This window comes from Stegostoma tigrinum, chromosome 4 (genome assembly GCF_030684315.1).
Source record: "Stegostoma tigrinum isolate sSteTig4 chromosome 4, sSteTig4.hap1, whole genome shotgun sequence".
In the NCBI taxonomy this organism is placed as follows: domain Eukaryota; kingdom Metazoa; phylum Chordata; class Chondrichthyes; order Orectolobiformes; family Stegostomatidae; genus Stegostoma; species Stegostoma tigrinum.
Genome location: NC_081357.1, coordinates 36,733,585 through 36,754,846, shown reverse-complemented (window position 1 = coordinate 36,754,846; position 21,262 = coordinate 36,733,585). Strand labels below are relative to the sequence as shown.

The 21,262-nt window shown below is 38.1% G+C and overlaps 1 protein-coding gene across 11 annotated transcripts in view; it reads left to right on the top strand.

Moving 5' to 3' along the window:
* Window positions 1-12,975, top strand: part of elovl4a (ELOVL fatty acid elongase 4a) — a 47,125-nt gene extending 34,150 nt beyond the window's left edge. For all 11 annotated transcript variants that reach the window (XM_059645270.1, XM_059645269.1, XM_048531624.2 and 8 more), the window contains 3 exons: window positions 309-480; window positions 3,080-3,207; window positions 4,894-12,975. In XM_059645270.1, the coding sequence (XP_059501253.1) occupies window positions 309-480; window positions 3,080-3,207; window positions 4,894-5,175 (582 nt within the window). In that variant the 3' untranslated portion in view covers window positions 5,176-12,975. The remainder of the gene's footprint in view (window positions 1-308; window positions 481-3,079; window positions 3,208-4,893) is intronic.
* Window positions 12,976-21,262: the final 8,287 nt, after the last annotated feature.

Sequence of the window (21,262 nt, the reverse complement as noted above, 5' to 3'; positions counted from 1 at the left end):
GCTAGATCAGGTAAGAACAGTGGCTTTCATTCTGTGAAGGAAGTTAGTGAGCTGATATTTCCAATAATCGAGTAATTTTATGACATTTCAAATTGTAGCAGCTTTTAAGAGTCTGACTCAGTGAACTATTTGCCTCTTTCAGGTCAACCAAATTGTTGAGCATTTCTCGTATTTTCCTGTATTCACGTTCTCAACATTTGCTATTTTGTTTAACACTACAAAAATATCAGTCATGAAATGTTTTAAAATTTACATTTTTCATGTAACTGTTGAAGTGATTCTTGTCAGTTGTGTTTTTTTTGTTATAGATAGCATCGGCCTTGTGGTGGTATTATGTTTCAAAGGGGATTGAATACCTGGACACAGTATTTTTTATATTGAGGAAGAAATTTAACCAGGTCACCTTTCTGCACGTATATCATCACTTCACAATGTTTACCCTCTGGTGGATCGGAATCAAATGGGTAGCAGGAGGGCAATGTGAGTACAAAATGTTAGGCACCTGATTATCAGGGGAACTAAATATGTATTATCATTGTTATAAAATGCAAAGTTGTGTTGAGGAAGAGTGTAGTCTGTGATGGTATATAAATTGTCTATTTTGAAGTCTCACTTAAGTAAATTGAAAATATGATAAAATAGTAACGAGGAAAATAAAGCACTGCATCGAAAACAAAAATAGAAATTGTTGGAAAAACTCAGCAGATCTGGCAGCATCTGTGGAGAGAAAGAGTTAATGCTTTGAATCTAGAGGCGGTTCTTCAGAAGTGAAGAACATTAATTCTGTGTTTCTCCACATGCTCTGCTAGACTTGCTGAGTTTTCTCAGTAATTTTGTTTCTGATTTCCAGCATCTAAAGTTTTTTGGGATTTTTTTCTGTAAACAACTGCATTTTTAATAAATATTTTCATTTATAGTTGGCTATAGAACTTGGTCTCATGAGAATAAACACGAAAATGTTAAGATATGTTATGGTGTTCTCGGCTCTTGTGATGAGGTGTCATTTAGAACATAAGAAAATCTTTGGTTAGCTTTTTGAAAGTGTGGTTTCTGTCTAGTTTATTTGTTTCTAAAGTGCCAATGGAAGAAAAGAAAAATCATTCAAGTTTACCAGGTAGACTAACCCAGATTTTCACAGTTGCTGATAAATCAATCGTGCTCACTACTGACTGCAATGAAAGCTACCAACAAAAATGTAGCAATTGTTATTGCATGGATTTCTCCTTTGCTAATGTTAGTTTGAATTAGGGACTAAGTCAAAAGGATCTTCAGATGTTAAGCAATCATGATGCCATCAAAGTGGTAAGCAGCCAATCACATTGAAGAACTCTCATCGACAACAAATCAAGGAAAACTATTGCAGAGAGAGGGAATAAAATCGGGACCTATCTTATTATATAATCACATTTAATGAATTCTTTCAAAATATTTATTCAAACTTGTGGAGGTTTAGCACATTATTTGGCATATACAAATATAAAATTTGTAAGTCCAGAGAGGTTCTTCAGAGTAGTTATAAGTTTTTATATTAAAAATTCATTTATATTTCAGCACTGTTACAGATACTTCTAATAGTGATATTACAACATAAAATGGAAAGTTCCAGACAGTTCAGTAATCTCGAAAGCTTGCTACCTGCGAGGACCTCAAAAAAAAAACAGCATGTGAAAGAATAGGAAGTCAGTGATTTAGAAGTAGCAACTTCTTCATTTCCAGGTTTAACTGTGTATATAACTACTATTACAGTTGGACAATTGGGGCCAACAATTTATAATCCTATGTGGATATCATTCACTCGCAGCCTTTAATAAAAAAAGAAAAGAATTCACAATGTTGCAATATGTCATTGTTCATGCTTGCCAGTTGGTTTTATTGGTCTTGAGGGGAAATCCCCAGGAAAGGAAAGGTAATTTAAACTTTGTCATCCTTTTAATGTAATACTTTGATACAATTGATTTGCATGAGTTATAGTGGCTTGGATTGCAAGCTGCTGTATGGAAAAATATTTTGCCATCTGTCAAAACAATGCTATGATGCTTGAAAAAGCACACAATAGACTTGGAGATGTATGGGACTTGTTATATTGCAAGGAAATATGCAGTATTAATTTTCAGTCTAACCATAAGGAAGAGAACTGAAATTATAGTCCAATTAGACTCACCTCGAGATACCATAGGAACACTCCCCATTCTTCCATTACAAGACTCCCAACACATCTCACTATGACTTAACAGAGTATCGGCAGCTATTCTCCCAACAATTTTGGAGTGCCTGGTATTCCCTTTTCCATCAACCAGCCACTTGCTATATCCCGTATAGAGGTGAGAGGATTTTATTTGCCTTCCTCAGCCTGTACATGATTATAATTCTGGGTTAAAATCAGGCCTTGTGTTGGAAGCAAATAGGGAATCTTCTAAGAATCTAGAACATGAAATTCTGTGTAGAATTAGTGTCCCTACTGTGAGGATGTAAAAACTGATCTCCATTTTAAATTGTACAGGCAAATAAGCATCCTCTCTAAACAGAACTTCCAGTAGTTGTTTCTCTCCCTTATTCAAAACGCACCCCATTTATAAATGAAGACTGACTGATTCAAGAATAACAAGAGAAAGACTAAAGATAGCTGACACCGAAGTCTGTCTTGTAATGAAATTTAACATTTAAGGCGGGGGGAAATTTAGCTTTAGTAGTTGTGAAAGCGTATTTTTTAAATGATGCCTTTCAAAGCCTAATGTTATAGAAATCTGAATTCTTGTTTGTTTCCTTGAGGCTATTTAGCACTCTGTCCACCTTCGTAGTTATAGATAATGTATTAAACACAGTTTGGACACTGGGAGGGATGCATTGCAGAGCATCATTATTACAAAGTGTCAGACAAGAAAATATCAATATCTCAAGCGGTGTGAGCTATGAACCAGGGTGAGTCAACCTTTGATAAGTGGGATTGCTTTGTAGTAATATTATTGTAAAAAGCCAAATATATGATCTAGATTTTTCACATTTTTAACATTAATTTCCAATTATTAAATTTGAAGAATTGTATTTCTGGGAGATCAGTAACACTTTTTTGCAATTCCAGCTTTTTTTGGAGCTCATATGAATGCCGTTATCCATATCGTTATGTATCTATACTATGGATTAGCAGCTTGTGGCCCACAGTTCCAAAAATATCTCTGGTGGAAACGATATTTGACCATCATGCAATTGGTAAATTTAAAGTTTTGAAACTATTTGAGTTCTATTTTAATAGAAAACTTCAGATTGCATAAGGGATTGAAGCGTATTTGCACATTCTTTTGTGCAACTTGATTCAGATGCAACCCAGGCATATTAACTTTGTTGCTTTATACTGTTTGGTTGATTGACATGAGACTTTTACAATGCCAAGTTGAGCCAGTCTCAACCGTGCACTTCTACGGGACCAAAAATATCTCTCAGTCATGCTGTCTCCATATGCCAATTTCCTTGGTGGACAAAAGTCACTAACAATATTGTGTCAGACTGTAATTGAAAGAAAGATTGAGAAGAAGGACTTACATTTACAGAGCCTTTTTCGGGACCGTGATGTCTCAATGTGCTTGCCAGCCAACAAAGGACATTTGAAGTCACTGTTGTAATGTAGGAAACACAGCAGCTAATTGGCACTTGGAAAACTCGCACACACAGCTTTGTAACAATGGCCAGGTACACTGTTTCTTAAGATGTTAATTGCAGGAAAGGAGAGATGAATTCCCTACACAGAATAGTACCATGGATTATTTTACACACGCTTGAACAGGCAGATGGAGACTTTGTTTAATATCTTTTTTGAGATCTAACACCTCCAATAGCGTAAAGATTCCTCATTACTACACTGGCAACCTTGATTTTTTTTTCACTTGTGCTGAAGCCCTGCAGTGGATCTTGAGCTCAGAAGTTTATGATACAAAGATGAGAGGCGAATTGGCTGACTGTTAGCAGTCAGACATAAAGAAACCTCATTTTAAACAGTGCAATGGTATATATTTGTAGAAATGTCAAATACCAAAACAGAATGCATTCCTAACTAAGATTGATTATTGTCCAAACTGATGCTTGGCATAGTTGAATAATTTTTTTTCAATAATGGGCATTTTTGCTTCCAAACAGGGAATCTTGAAGTAGCAGCCAGCAGGGCATTTAACTTGAGACTTTCACAACAACATGCAAAATTCCTGCAAAGGAGAGCATTTACTTCTTGCTAACCTATAACTCTCCTTGTTGTTTAACTGTATCATAATTTGACAGAGAAAATGGAAACTATTGCACAGAAGAATCAGGAAATAATTTCAAAATTATAGTGCAGTAAAATTTTAAATCATTGCTTAATTTACCTTGTATGGTATAAGATTAATAGATCTTTTAGCGATTTATATTGTGTTACATCCTTCACACATAGATTCACTACTGTTAACAGCTTTTAACTTCGTAGAAATCAATTCCACGATTTGAATGCTGCATCCGTATATTGTGTGGATAGGCTTTTGGCTTCACATTACTGAACAGGATACAGACAATTAATATTAGTTTCTTTGTTTATTTTGACAGGCCCCTCTTTCCTATTGCAATCTTTTGCTCATTAAATATACTGCTTTGTCAGTACTTTGTAAACTGTACCCCTCTAAGTTCTTGTGCTTTCTTTTACTGTCACAGAAACCGTTATAAACTTGACATCCCGTTAGGGTTATTTTCAATATAGGGTAGAAATTCAGGAAGTAATATGTTCCAAAAACAAAGTAGGAGAAAGTAAATATTTGAAGATACTTCATAGGGAGTAAATAAAGAGAAGAAAATGTCAAAATATTCACTTTAACATCTGAACAATGTTTTAAACAATGTTTTCTCTTTTTTAAAAATGTAATTCTTTTAACACAGGTGCAGTTTCATGTTACGATAGGCCACACTGCTTATTCCTTGTACATTGATTGCCCTTTCCCAAGATGGATGCACTGGGCACTGATAGCTTACGCCATTTCCTTCATAATCCTCTTCGCCAACTTTTATTACCAGACATACAGGGAGCCAAAGAAAGAGCTTGTAAGGAATGAAAAAGTAGTTGTGAATAACAGTGGAATGGTCAATGGAATCAAATCAGAAAACAAGCTGATAGTAGAAAATGGGAAAACGAAGAAGAAAGGAAAAGCTAAGCATGAATAAGATACATGGGCAAGGTGAAAAACAAAGGGTTGTGTTTTAAAGCCAAATATCGAGTCAGCAAAAGATGACTGCATGTGTTTCAACTGGCTTTCAACCGATCTGTTGTATCCTTTGCCATCTTTGTAACTTATTGTATTTACTTTGTAAATGTAATTTGTGATCAATACAATAGTATTGACATAATAGACAAGAAAATACATTGTTAAAATAAATTGCACTGAATAGGTTTTATGAAAGAGGAATCTGGTCTTTTACCCTTTTTTTCAAATCCATATTGTAGTTTTTTTTAAATATTTAGTTATGTTTCCTGTTTTTTGTTTCTGTGAATCCTTGCTAAAAAGCTTTTCCTTTACCACTACCTCAGTTTTAATGTTGCTGTTTTTTTAGTTCCATTTTCTACCATATACACATGTTGACAGGCCAGGGGTCTACGAATCCAAAGCTAGTTTTGGTTGCAGGTTATCAGCTCTCTGTAAAGAATTGTGGTAGAAATAGATTGTGTTCTTTCTACTGAAGGTCCTAAGATTAAAAAGTAGATGACAATTCTAATGATTGTCTGAATCCATATAAACAAATCAGTACTTTTAGGGATACATTAAAATTTTATCGAGTCCAGAACAGAGATCAAATCTGCGGTTATGATATGCAACAAGAGTCATAATTCTATTTTTTTTACCTTATGCAATACAAATTTGTATGAATAATGCATGTATTTCAACATGCCCTCCACCCATCCTGACTCACTTTTCTTCCAAGCTTTTAAGTGACTCCTAGTGTACAGTGTTCTGAATGGCAGTCGTATTCTACCCACAGCAGTATTATTTTTGCATGAACCTAGGCAATAAATATGAGTGGCCTATTTGACCTACTGAGGGGATTTGGAATCCACATTAAGGCTTGCTTTGATCTATATACATGCATTCTCCACCAGCCCTAGTTGAAATTGCTCTTTAAAAGGAACCCTGATTGATTTTCCTTCCCTAACATGCCTTAAGCCAAGTGAAATCTTCTGGCTGCAAATGCTGTGGCTGAGCTTAGTCAATTCTGCATAAACCAGGAACTTTTCATATAATGGCTTCGTATCAACTCACATTAAATCACTGAACCACTGGGACAGCCTGTGAATGTAACTATATAATGAGGATAATAAAACCGCACTGCAATTTATATGGCAAATAAGAATTGAATTAGTCCCTTTTAGTGTGTGAGGATCTGCAATGAATTGTGCATTGCTGTTGTGGTATGTACCTGTACACCCAGCAATTTATACCAGACTGGAGTGAATGCTTTAAATGGAGAGTGTTTCAAAAAAAAATTGGAATACTAGAAATGCACACATGTATGACAATGGCAACAAAATGGTTACAAAATCACACCATTAGCATCAGCTTTACAAAACCTAGATTTTTTTTAACATCCGCAGAAAAGCATTTCTTAGTTAGGTTTAAACGTTTTACGCAATTAACTTTCAGTATGTTTGTGCTGCCAGTCATCAAGTTTAGTCACTGACACCAATATACAGAGAAGACAAATAAAAGTTTCACTTTCTGTACACATCTTAGTGTAACAAATTTGCATTATAAAATCTTTCACAGATGGTAAATATTTCGCTTGGCAACCCTGCAGCCCAAGGGTATCAATGTGGACTTCACAAAGTTCAAATTTTCCTCTCCCCCAACCCACATCCCAAAACCAGCCCAGCTGGTCCCTGCCTCCCTAACCATTCCTCCCACCTCCAGCCCCAGCCCCACCCCCATCTCTCACCAACCTCATCCTGCCTCCTTGACCTGTCCATCCTCCCTGGACCAACCTATCCCCTCCCTAACTCCCCACCTACATTCACCTTCACTAGCTCCAACCTCGGTTCTTTGACCTGTCTGTCTCCTCTCCACCTATCTTCTCCTTTATCCATCTAACTGCCTCCCCCTCCCTATTTATTTCAGAATCCCCTTCCCCTCCCCCATTTCTGAAGAAGGGTCTCAACCCAAAACATCAGCTTTCCTGCTCTTCTCATGCTCCTTGGCCTGCTGTGTTCATCCAGCTCTGCGCCGTGTTATCCCAGACTCCCTAGCATCGGCAGTTTCTATTATCTCTGCAACAATGATAAAAGATTTATATGTTTTAAGAGATGTAAAGATATAGCGCAAGTTGGGACAAATTGTAACAAGTCTGAGTCAAGTTGACTGCACAGATTTATTTCTCACAGGTTGAGAGTCGAGTCAGTCTGATCAATCCTTGTTCAGGGAAGAATAACCTCGTTTCAAATAAAGTTGTCCTTTTTTTGGATTGGATTGATTTGCTGCATTGACAGTGCTAGCACATTGATGCTGCAAACCTTCCTTTGTGTACAGCAAAATAATCTCAACAGAAGAGCTTACAAATTCATCGCGTGCAGTACAAAAAAGAACTCCCATTCTTTGCAATGATCACAATGACTAAGTTGTTTGTATATGCTGATCTGGTTTTTAAGTCCCTTTTCTGACTGGGGTTTTTTTTGCCATATATTTATTTGTTCTTCTCTCACATGTTCCAGACTTTTATAAATGAAGTCTATTAAGGTAGTTCTATATACTGATTTCTAATTTGTCTTATATTTGGGGTGACACGGTGTTTCAGTGGTTAGCACTGCTGCCTCACAGTACCAGGGATCTGGGTTCAATTCCACACTCGGGCAACCATCTATGTAGAGTTTGCATATTTTCCCCTTGTCTGCGTGGGTATCCTCTGGGTGCTCTGATATCCTCCCACAGTCCAAAGATGTGTAGGCTGGTTGGATTGGCCATGTTAAATTGCCCATTGTGTTCAGGGATGTGTAGATTAGGTGGGTTATAGGGATGGGTCTGGGTGGGATGCTGAGGGTTGGTGTGGACTTGCTGGGGTGAAGGGCCTGTTTCTACACTGTAGGGATTCTGTGAATTTATAGGCAGTAATGATCCAATCACCACTCTTCCGTGCAATTATAATTGTATATTTGCAACAAATGCCAACGCTTTCTTGCTAGCATAGAAGGTGTCTGCGCCAGGATAAAACTTCAACATAAAATTCGAGCAATATATTTATAAACATGTCCAAGAATAATTCAAAGACTATAGTTTTGGATTTTTTACATCAGAATGTTTCAATTACTGACTTGTAGCAAGGTATATCCTAAATTCATAAAACTCTTTTCCAGTGTAGTTAAAGTTCTTCTCAATACTTGGTATCAGTGAAACAGTAGAAACCACTTTTCATTTTTGAGCTGAGCAGTTTTGTTAATCTGAGTACAGAACATTCTTCCTAATATTTAAATCTGTATTTATGAAAAAACAAATTTGACTAATGAGACAATATCATTCTAGCCATCCAGATTTTTGAAATGGATTTGATTTGTGTGGCATTACAGGACCAATTTATTTTGAAGACTTGCGGTAGTTGGACTTTAGACTGCCTAAATAGGGTAATGCTTAAGTTTCTTAATTCAGTGGCTGCTGATGTTTGAGAAGGCATGGATAAGCTTGAGCAGTGTCTTGCCTTAGTTTAATTTTACTACTGATTAAGTTGATGAAATCCCGAATGACATCTGTGTGTCAATCTCCTGAGTTGCAGAAGACTAGTCTTAATAGCTTTAGACGTTTGTACTTGAGTCACCTTATGAGAGTGTGAACTCTCGTTCAAACTTCTAGTTTTGGAGAAAGAGCTAGATGATAAGTTCAGAAGGGATTTCGTTCACTAAATATAACAGGTTTAAGTTCTTTAAATGTGAGCTACCTCTTAGAATATCAGATATAGAAACATTCTGCTAAATGTTTGTTTTGAATTATGTGTTGTAATTTTAATCCTCAGCAATATTGTGTACACTTGAAATAATTTATTGTGTATTGATTTCATTTGTGTTTAACTGCAATTGATATGACCCTGCTGCTTGTTTTGACTTATTGCTGATGGTTGTATATGTTTTTGGGGGGTTTCAAGGGCAATTCATAATGCATTTAATATTGTACGGAACCTGAGAATTATAAACTGCTGGTTTTAATTTAGAACACTGGATATGACAGTAATATATTCTTTCTTTCTTAGCATAAAGATATTTGAAAACTATGCAGAGGGAGTCCAACTCCTAAAAACACAGTTACATAATTAGTTATTCCAAGGTTTAAACTCTAATATGAAAACTTCTATGGTCAATGAACCAAGTCAGCTTAAAACTTAAAATTATTAAAGCTGACAGTTTGGGGAATAATTTGCATCATATGCTACAATTAAATTTGCAATGATAATTAGACTAAAGGATTTCATGAGTACCAAAGTTTAAGTATGTTGAATCAAGATTTTTAATAATCTTTCAGTACCTGAAAATGGTGGTAGAAATCTGAACTAGTCATTCTAGTTCAACAGTTTTTAAATGTAAAGCAAAATTATCCGTTCCTTGAGTAATTTTCAGGTTATTTAGAATGCTGCTTTTTTTTTTAAACAAAAAAGGGCACAAAAACATGCATACACGAAAAGGTAAATAATTATTCTACCCTTTGTATTTTGAAGGAATTTTTTTTATCCTTGATTCTGCTTTATTTTTGTCTGCTGTACATTTGTATGGCAGTACGGAACTTGAACAGTGGTGAAAAGAGAGACATGTTGCCAAAGTATTTTGTCTCATACGCGTCAGGTCAAAGGAGAGAAAACCAAATTTCAAACAATTGCAACAATTTATTGATTGACTGAGTGGCAAGTTGAGTTTGATTAGCTGAATTGGAGAAAGCAACAAGGTGCTATAAGGCTCCCAAGCTCCTGCTTAACTCCATTTTGAATTATCAGAGGAATATGCTGTTGATTCATTCAGACATTCACTAGCTTCTACATGGCATTGAAGCTTATAACAACATGCTCAATTGTGTGATAGGCAAAGTAGTTGTTCTTAATTGGCACAGTGTAAGCAATACAGAAGCAGCATGTGGTTGTAGAATCAAAAACACAATGATATTTGATGTGATTCTACTATTGGTGAACACTTTTTAAAAATAATCCTGAGTCCACTAAAAGCTACGCTAACCAATTTAAATAATCGGCACGCATGCAACATGATTTATTTATGCTTACTCGAAGCAAAATGCACTCATATGCAGGGATCTGTACCCTGTAAACGAAAGGTAAATGCTCAAGCCTTGCGGGATTTTTGAAATATCAAGGAGCTTGTGAACCAGTTCCCTATTTTATTTTCCATTGCAATGCCTTGTCCACTCAGTGTACACTTTCCAATAAATCTGCATTCTTTTCTCAATGTAATATAAATTATTATGATCATTGGAAACATGTTTGCGAAAACTTTATTGATATGTCACTGTTTTCAGCAGTGTTCAAATGGCACATTATTCATTTTCATATGTGTTAAGAAGTCTAATTCTTCACTTATTAATAATAATACTTTCTTTTCTGGATGTATGAAATGCATATTATCAGAATTGGTTAATCTGCATTAATACAGCAGTCCTTCATCTTCATGTTTCCATCAACAAACTAAATCTTTCATTAGTATCTTTCAATACTCATTAAATTAAAGACCTTTTTAAGATAGAAAACAGTGATGTTTTGGTTGTTCCACTGCATATGTTACCAGATAAAGAGATCTAAAGTAAGCAACAAATATCTATGTCTTAGTTAACACATTGTCAATTGATATGCGTGCATCTCATCTTCAGTGTCTTCAATGAAACTACTTGACAAAATTGTACAGGCTTAATAGCTGAAGTCTTTTAATGCATTAATGTATTTTCTGGATAGAATTGTCAGAATTGATATTCAGATGATAGTTATAAACCAACTTGAGTTTGTTGCTGATCTGACACTGTTATCTAAAATCACTGAAAGTCATTTCCAAGTTGAGTATTAAGAACTATTTCCTTACAGAGGAGATGATAACAGCCAGAATGGGTAATCAGGAATGATTCTGCAGATCAGGAGATAGTAAGATCAAATCAGATTGAAATCGCATGGGTTGACGGGCTTCCTCATTCAGGTCAATCTGTAACATCTTGTCAGCGGCCCATGTTCTCGGGGAAACAACTGACACTATCCATAGTGTAGAAAATTATTCCATTTATATTTGTTAATAGAACACCAGTTAACTCAGTGACTTCCAAGTTGAAACTTAATTTTTTTTTTCTTTGTCTCTGTTGGGTGATAGCAAAATTTGAGTGTGAAATCGACTACGCAGCCTATATTGATTGTACCTGGTACTATTTAATTATAGGATAGTACTGAAAGCGGCCTTTGAGATGTTTCCTGGCCTTATGCAAATTATATAATGGAATACATGCCCATTTTGCTCTAATGTTACATTGCAATACTACATTTTTATCTCTATTGATAAGTATGTATCCAACATGATTCAAATATGTAATACCAGTAAGTAATGTCAATTTGCTCAATTTTCTATGACTTGTTATTTTTAATTGTAATCTTATCTTTGTGGCTTGTGAATATTTTGAAAGTATTGTAATCATTTTTATTTAAGAAGAATTCAGTTTCAGATTGGCCAGGAGTTTCATTGGATTGCTGAATGTTAAATGAAATGGCGCTGCATTGTAGTTATGTTGCACATGTTCGACTCTAAGTGTAAGTAATGCATGATGGGGTCTTTGAGAGTTTTCATACCCTAACTCCAGATGTTGAGAACTAAAGTTGAGAAATGAACAAAAATGACACACAATGTTGAAAACAAGCTTGCCAGGTCAAGGGAGAAGTTGCAAAGGTCATGGGCCTAAAGCATTAAGTCCATTGCTACCTCCACAGATGCTATCTGACCTGCTGAGTACTTTGGGCAGTTTAAGTTTTTGTTTCAGATTTCAGCATCCGCAGTATTTTGCCATTATATTCAGAATCGTACCAACACATTTGTGAATCAGAAATGTTTGTAAGTAATGCAAATGTAACAGTATAACAGCATCTATAAATGTATTATATGAAAAACAGATAGTGATCACTAATGTGTTTCCAATATTTTAAGACTAATATTTTATCTCTCTATTTTGCACAGCTATTACTTTGTCCAGTTCACTGACTTTTTTGTTGTTAGTCAAAGTCTGCGTAATGATCAAACCTGAATGAGTTGAAACATAATCCAAAAGACCTGTTGAGTAAATATTGCATGATTTAATAGAAGTGGAATTGCTGACAGTTTTGTGTTTTTAGTTTACACTATTTGTTTAGTTTACACTTTTTATGCTGCTATTTTAAATTTGCAACTTGGAAAGTATTGCTACTTCGTGGAACATAATGTTTCAGTATATCACGCATGCATTATACGTAAGTTGATTAAGTGTTGTTAGTATATGTAAGCCTTTGATGTTAAGCAATTTGTGCATGGAACTGCCTGTAACCAATGGTCAAAGATAGGTAACTCACCTTATGGCGATTTACTATTTACAACAGAAAAGTACAGGGTTTTCTCATCTCTAAAAATTGAGTGCCCCACCTCTTCTCGTTTCTCCATTTTTTTGAATGAAAATTTATGTAAATGATGTAGAAAAACTTGCACTTGAAAGTGCATAGTAACTAAATGTAAAGAATTTGGGGGAGAATCCGAAGAGTTTCATGAAGATCTAAGTTTGACTTGATGTGTATTGACTTGGTTCTGTTGTGTTGTGCTGTCCCACTATACATCAGTTGTGTAATTGCACTATTGCAAGTTAATAAGCTCACATAAATGTGTAAACTTTCAAGTGTGCAGTATTATAAAGGCCAAGGCCAACAACCAGAGATTTAATATAATAATGTACACAGTTTTTCTGTATATAAACACTTTGCTGCAATTGCTGTGGAAATAAAGTAGAAAAAAGCTACTTGTGGTCTGGCTTCCCCATAATTCATTTATGATTTAAAACATCCACTTGTTATTTGAGACAAAAGGTAGGAATTGTCCTAACGCAGGATATGTTTTGGACAGAGTTTATTGTGGACGATATCAAACACAAAGCATTTCTTAACCCCAAACCAGAAATGTTTCATAAATTTTAACTTCAGCTATTCAAATATATATTTCCAAGACTTTTAGAATAATTTGGAAGAGATGTATTTCATCTTTTGTTTTTAATTGAATAATATCACTAGCAATGACACAGTGTGAGGCTTTTATGATCTATATCAAATGATATACTATATATTCTCCAGAAATCGAAGGTGATAGAGGAATATTATAACAAATACTATTAGTTACTTTAAAATGGGGCCAAGAGCATCATTATGTAAACATTATATTCCATATAATTCCTCTATATCAGTATTAATACTGCCATCAAGATTTAAAGGTTATTGATATAAATTCTAGTCAGTATTAATTTTAGGACTTTGTAGAAATAAAAGGATGGAAGTTGGATGGATTGGCTCTTCTATTTCTCTGCTGTTACAGCTCACTGGAATAACGCACTGGAAATGAGGCCTGCTATTGTTGGAGTTGTCACAAACAATATTCTCTGAATTTCTGAGATAATGGGAACTGCAGATGCTGGAGAATCCAAGGTAATAAAATGTGAGGCTGGATGAACACAGCAGGCCTGCTGTGTTCATCCAGCCTCACATTTTATTCTCTGAATTTCTGTTAGAGTGAGTTTGACAGAAAGCAGTGGCTAAGTTTCTGTATTTAAGAATTATTATTTTTTACAAGTAGATTCTAGGTATGGGGCAAACAATTAAAACTGTTAACATTTGACCCCCTTATAAAATTCACCCTAAACGCACCTGCAGACAGAAACAGAAATGGATGGAGGGGAAGACTGGGAATGCTGATCAATAGTCCCTGTCCATGTGGTTCAGTGAGATGATTCTTCTCGCGAGTCAAGATTGGCTGCTCCTTGATTCTTCTCTAGGTTGTTTCGCTTGCAAGAGGCACAGGCTGCCTGATTCATCCTTGTCATATCTCTGACTTTAACGAGCCACGATTTACAGCAGCTGTTGAAGGGAAATAAATTTGCTTGCTTCAGACTTGAGTTTTTTTTACTGCAAAGAAAAGGACAGGTCCTTTTCTGTTGGACCTTAAATGGTTTCAGCCCAAACGTTTACAGTGACAAGCTGTTCAGTTGCCTGAAAGCCAGTTGCATCATTGTTGGTGGGCAAAAAGCCTTTGTCATAGTTGATTGGTCTATAGTAACCTACAGTCTAATTGCTGCCCACCAAATCTCCCTTCAGGCAAGTCCACTGGCTCCATAAATTGCACTTGTAAGAATTATCAGACAACAAGCTTTTAAAAGGTGCAGCATCCTTTCAACCATTCTGGTTTTGCAAACAGTCTTTCTCTTTCCATCCACAATCAAAAATACAGAAAAATAAAAATATAAGCTTTTGTATTGTGCCTTTGTTGCATCACAGCAATAGCAGTAATGAGCCCAGTGTGACTGGATTCATCAGAAATGCTCACAATGAATCTGTGATGAGCAGAAGGAACAGAATAGATATACTAAACTGCGCACTCAGTATTCTTGTCACTCACAAATTACAATTTAACATACTCCTCCATACAGTGGAACGTGGAATGGCTACTCATAGAATTTTGATGTTGGTACTTAAATGCAATGAGTGCAGCATCAGTCATGCTGCAAAGAAATTGTATGTACTGTATAAGTACTGAGACCTTGTATTCCCAGATCCCTTTCATTCAAGAAAGGCATCATTGTATATATAAGCATGTTGCAGAATGCTTGCAGTTCAAAATGGGAGCTGCAAAATTCCATCTAGTTCACTAATAGATTTCTTTCTCGAAAGACATCATGATTACCCTAACCTATCTGGCCTACGTGTGACTCCAAACGAATAGCAATATGGTTGATTATCAACTGCCCTCTGGGTAATTAGGAATGAGCAATAAATCCTGCCTTTGGCCAGTCATGTCCACAGCCTGTGAGTGAATTTTAAAAATGGGACCTATACTGTGCAAGTGTGTAATTATTTATTTTTAAGTGTCTCACATCACTGATAAGGCGAGCTCGTGTTGAAACAGAAGAAAACAACTAAGTCCACCTACTCCAGCTGTGATTGCAACCATTTCATTCACACTTCTCATTTAGGAATCAATGAATGTGGCAGGAAATACTAGTTGAGCTTAACAAATAAATCACAGTCTCAACTTGGTAATCAAAGATTCAACCCCTTCCAAAAACACTTTTTCCCTTTCTTCGTGGCACTCAGTGGAGAGCCCTTCATTATTGATTTTTCACATGTTCATATACACCACTTGGAAATATCACTACATGCGTCATCTCTACGTCTGAGCCTTCCAGTCTCTACAGTTAAGTCCCACCCACTGAGGAGTAAATAGCCTCTGTCTTGTTATCATCACACCCTCTTTATAAATGAAATTTCTTGCCTTTTGCATCTCATCCTGGCTCAAATTCCCCAATATTGGATTCACCCACTTCCTTATCACAGCCATGTCTGCTGATGATGCCTTTGACTTTCATTCCTCCCATCCCTGACTGTGGCCCACTCGCCTTAGTGAATTGGGTGGGTACCCCTGACTGATGATTCACCAGCCCATTTTCACTTAATCCATGTGACTCCCCAGCTGGTGTTCAGAAAATCTCATTGCACTGGATCTGCAGGACTGACTGCAGCCTAGTCTCCAGATAATATGGACACCCTTCTCCAACCACCCATGCTCAAGCCCCTGGACTACAATTGCAAAATGACATTGACCAACCATACTGCAACCCTTAGTTTGACTTAGGACTACTCCTCTTCAACTTTGAGACACAGCCATTTGGTTGAAACACAGGTGGTGTGTTGGCTGCTGGTGTATGTTGCATGTGTACAATGCGGCATTGCATGGTGCCATACAGCAATGTGTATGTCCTCTTGATTGCTGGCAACCATCTTGGCTTTGTCACCGTGCTAAGCACCAAGACAAGACAGGACAGAAGTACCGTGCACCTTTAAGGTGCAACTGGAAATGGGAGCAATGGAAGTGCAGTGAGCATCAAAGCAGGTGGAAAGTGAATGGGCACGAAGACAGTGAGCCGGCAACCTCTGAGATGCATATGTGCCAATGCGCTCCTAAGTGCAGCATTGAAGTTTGAACTAGTAAGTGTATTGGTGACGTGCCATGATGAACCAATGAAGCTGGTATGTGTCGGATGCTAAGGTCAGTGATTATGTGGTGTATGGCAGTGGCTACTGCCCGTGGAGTGGCTCCTGAGATGTTGGTGCCAGCTTTTCATGATGTAGACTCTAAGGAGCTAGCAGCAAGTTAGATTCACCAGGTAACTGCCCTGAATTCCATTGGGCCATCTAGTTTCTATCTGGCAAGTGAGAGGTTAGAGAACTGCGTATTAATGTAGTGACAATAAGTAATGATGAAATGCTAACATATCCAAACAGGTGCCTCACCGTTCACTAGTGAGAAACTTCTATTGCTGTTCAACACTTGGTTGGAAAATGGAACTTTTTGCACTCAACGGTGAGAAGTTCCTCTAAGGACATCTTGCATGATTTTTGTTATTTTCTTGCCGTGGTCCTTCATCATTCAGAAGCAGGGAATATTTCATCCAGTGCTCCTCAGATGCTGCCTGATCCATTGAATATTTATTATGTTTTGCTTTTCTTTTCTATAAGACTTTGGTTAGACCGCTGCATTCAATTCTGGTTGCTACATTACACAAAGGATGTGACAGCTTTGGAGATGGCTCAGAAGAGGTTTACCAGGATGCTGATATAACAGGGTGTAGAGCTGGATGAACACAGCAGGCCCGGCTCAGCCAGCCGTTATCTCAGGTTCCAGCATTGGCAGTTCCCACTACCCCTTTCCAGGATGCTACCTGGATTTGATGGTATGAACTATAAGGAGATGAGAAAAACTCGAGTTGTTTTTATTTTTGGAGCAGCAAAAGCTGAGGGAAGACTTGATAAAAGTCTATAAAATTATGAGATGCACAGATAGGCTTGACAGTCAGAATCTTTTTTCCGGAGTTGAAATGTCTAAAACTAGAAGGCACGTATTTAAGGTGAGAGGCAGAAAGGTCAAATGAGATGTAAGGGGCAAGTTTGTGACACAGTGTGACTGGAGTCTGGAATGTACTGCCGGGGTGGGGGTGGAGCCAGATATAACAGAGGTGTTTAAGAGACTTTGAGATAGGCACATGAATATGCAAGAAATGGAGGGATATGGGCCAAGGGCAGGCAGTAGGGAATAGTTTAACTTGGCATCATGTTTGGCACAACATTGTGGGCCGAAGGACCCATTCCTGTGCTGTATAGTCCTATGTTCTTTCAACTGTGTAATATTACTTCTTAGATAACAAAGTGTGAAGCTGGATGAACACAACAGGCCAAGCAGCATCTCAGGAGAACAAAAGCTGACATTTCGGGCCTAGACCCTTCATCAGAGAGGGGGATGGGGAGAGGGAACTGGAATAAATAGGGAGAGAGGGGGAGGCGGAATGAAGATGAAGAGAAAAGAAGATAGGTAGAGAGGAGAGTATAGGTGAGGAGGTAGGGAGGGGATAGGTCAGTTCAGGAATGACGGACAGGTCAAGGAGGCGGGATGAGGTGGTAGGTAGGAAATGGAGGTGCGGCTTGAGGTGGAAGGAAGGGATGGGTGAGAGGAAGAACAGGTTAGGGAAGTGGAGACGGGCTGGGCTGGTTTTGGGAAGCAGTGGGGGGAGGGGATGAGCTGGGCTGGTTTTGTGATGCAGTGGGGGGAGGGGAAGAACTGGGCTGGTTTTGGGATGCAGTGGGGGAACTCAGCTAATGAAATATTCATCCATGTTTTTTCTCCTCCACTCTCTGCTCTTTTAGTTCTCCACTGTCTGAGTTGACCTGACTTCCTCCACAGTTTACTAAGAATTAGTCCTGAAGGATTAGGGAATCACTCTTGCCAAAAAAAAATGCATGTAAATCCCAATTGGTTATTTATTACCTCAAGCAGTCTTTGTCGTAATTTTGGAAATCATGACTCACCTTCTGTCATCTATTGTACAGTACTAACTAATGTGCTTCAGAAAAATGACTGCTTAACAATATACCATAGTCAATATCTTAGGAAAAATAACAAATGATGTGTAAAATTAAGAAATTGTACTTATTTTTATCTACTTGATAATTGCCTTCACCAGACAATGATTTTGTCCCACCTATCTGATGAAACAGCCTGTGGTATTATAAGCTAGTGCTCTTTAATATTGTTGCTGTCCCAGCAATCACACACAGCAGACACTCAGTGCTGAATTTACATTTTATCATTTCACAACCTTTCCTCATACTGTTGAAACTGATCACAATGAGCACCAGTGGCAATGGGAGGAGGATCTCAAATGCCACTAATTAGTACTCACCACCCTTCTGCCTGATTAAATGTCTTCTGCCACAAACATTGCCACACAGAGGACATTAAACTGTGCCCTACATGTGTAACTCATGATGATTCATGATGATGACAATGACGATAGGCAATAAATATTGCCTTGCAGCTCCCAAAGATTAATCTCAGCAGGTGGGTGTAATGGAATACATGTGGAATTCAAATTAAAATTTATTTATTTATAACATGACCAATCATAGTAATGAGATCAGAATTTTGTGGGACCCCCGTGCACATGTCTGAAAGTGAGAAGATTGTTCTTCCAACCACACTCCCAACTAGCCCCAGTGTGTCCACAAATACAGATGGGGAGACTGAAGCTTAGGGCAGCCTGCTCACCTTTAATTATTGAGGCCCTTAAGAGTCCTGACTGATGACCCTACTTGGGTCTGCAGTAGGAAGAAGCATCTCCTTAATGTGTCTCCTTTCCAAATGGGTCAAACTGCTCTCCTAAAGCGAACAACCCCCTTCGCTAGTGCTTCCTCCCGATCTGAGTCTATATCAAGACACCCATGCACCCACCCCTCCCCAAGTACCCCTGAGCCTCACCTCCCTGGGTGGCCATGAGACCACACACTCCAGAATGCACTCCCTAAATCCTGGACTCTGGAACTTGGAATCTGGGGAATTGTTTCTCAGCCCAGCCTCAGTTAATACATCACAGTAATAGTCATTAGGAATTAGGTGTGGAAGTAAGCAGGACATCAATCTGAGTGATACCCTTCACTCCAGGCAATTAATGTTAAGTTTTGCAGTAATATTAACATTAAAGTTTTGCAGCGAAACAAATTCTTCAAGCATGCTTCAGTATAAAATTGGGACCCTTTTTAAAAAATGTTCATTTTTGGTGTGTGGGGTCATTGGCTGGGCCTGCATTTATTTTCAATGCGTAATTATCCTGAAGGAGCTGGTAGTGAGCTACCTTTGTGAAATGCAGCAGGCTTTGGGATGTTGGGACACTCATAGTGCAATGAGGAAAGGCATTCCAAATTTTTCACCCAGAGATGCTGAAGGAATGGCAATATAGTTCCAAGTCAGGATGATGAACAGTTTGGAAAAGAGCTTACAGGTGATGGTGGTCTCACATATCTGCTGCTTTTGTGTTTGTAAGTGGTAGGGGTCTCTGACAGGACTGTTCAACAACCATCCTGCCCAGAACATGCAAACCAATGGTCTTCTTCCCAATCGGCAGGAAAATTCATGGCTTCTATTTTGAATCTCATACAATACAACATAGCACAGCAGGACATGAATAAAAATCTTAATAGATTTTGATAAAGCACTGTGTCTCTGCACTCTAGTGCTACAGGTTTTAAACCATACATTTTTGTTTTGTGGTGGGTGTAAATTTAATTTTTATTGCTGCAGTTTATCAACTATTTATTTTTACTTCTTTCATCTGATCTTGCAATTCTTATCCTCAGTATTTCCACAGATAATTTTACATCTCAGTGCACAGCAAAATGATGCATCAATATGACAGGGAAATGATCATGCATATGTGATTTCTAAGTGATCATTTACAGTTTATGAAATAATTGTGGTTCATGAATGAAAGAATTTCATGCTTGTCAGATAAGTCTTTATTCATACACTTTTAATTGTTTCGAAGCATTTGTAAGATTCATTCATAAGATGACAAGGGCAGCAATAATTGCTCACTACTTCCCTTCAGAAGATGAGGGTGAGACACCTTCCTGAATCATTGAAGTCCATGTGATGTAGGGAGACCTGTAGAGTTACCATTGTGGAGTTCTAGGATTTTGCCTCAGGGACAGTGAAAGATTGGTGGCATGGTTCCAACTCAGGAGGCTGTGTGTGAAGAGGAACTTGCAGGTGTTATCATACAACATAACACAATACAGCACAGGAGCACATCCTTCAGTCCACCAAACCTGCGCCAATTCCTAGTCCTTATTTACATCCCCTACTTACTGCCCATGCATGGTTTCTATCCCTCAGTTCAACTCCCATTCATGTGTGTATCAAGATATGTCTTAAATGTTGCTAATGTGCCTGCTTCCACCACCTCCACTGGCAATGTGTTCCAGGTACCCACCACCCTGTGTGAAAAAGTTTCCTTGCATTTCTCCCCTAAACTTTCCCCTCTCACCTTGAACCTGTGCCCTCTTGTAATTGCCCTGGGAAAAACACCTCTGACTATCCACCCTAATTATGAGTCTCATAATTTTGTAGTCCTCTATCAGGTTCCATTTCAGCCTCCATCTTTCCAGTGAAAATGATCCACATTTATCCAACTTATCATAACGAAACTGTCCTGACCAGGCAGCATCCTGATAAACCTTCTCTGTACCCTATCCAAAGCATCCACTTCGTTCTGGTAGCATGGCGACCAGAACTGCATGCAAAATTCCAAATGTGGCCAACCAAAGTTTTTCGCAGCTGTTACACAACTAGCCAACTTTTATATTCAGTGCCCTGGTCAGTGAAGGCAAGTGTGCAAAATGCCTTCTTGACCACCTTATCCATCCAGGTGCTGCAGCAGCAGCAGCGAGGCCTTTCTCCAGGAGTGGTGGAAGCAACAGCGAGGCCTTTCTCCCAGCGTGGTGGAAGCAGCAGCAAGGTCTTTCTCCCAGCGTGGTGGAAGCAGCAGCGAAGTCTTTCTCCCAGCATGGTGGAAGCAGCAGCGAGGTCTTTCTCCCAGTGATAGGAGGTGGTGGCAGTGAGTTCATTCTCCTGCGATTCAGGGCCAGTGGCAGCGAGGTCATTCCCCCAGAGTCCTGGGCCAGCAGCGGCAGCAAAGCTCCT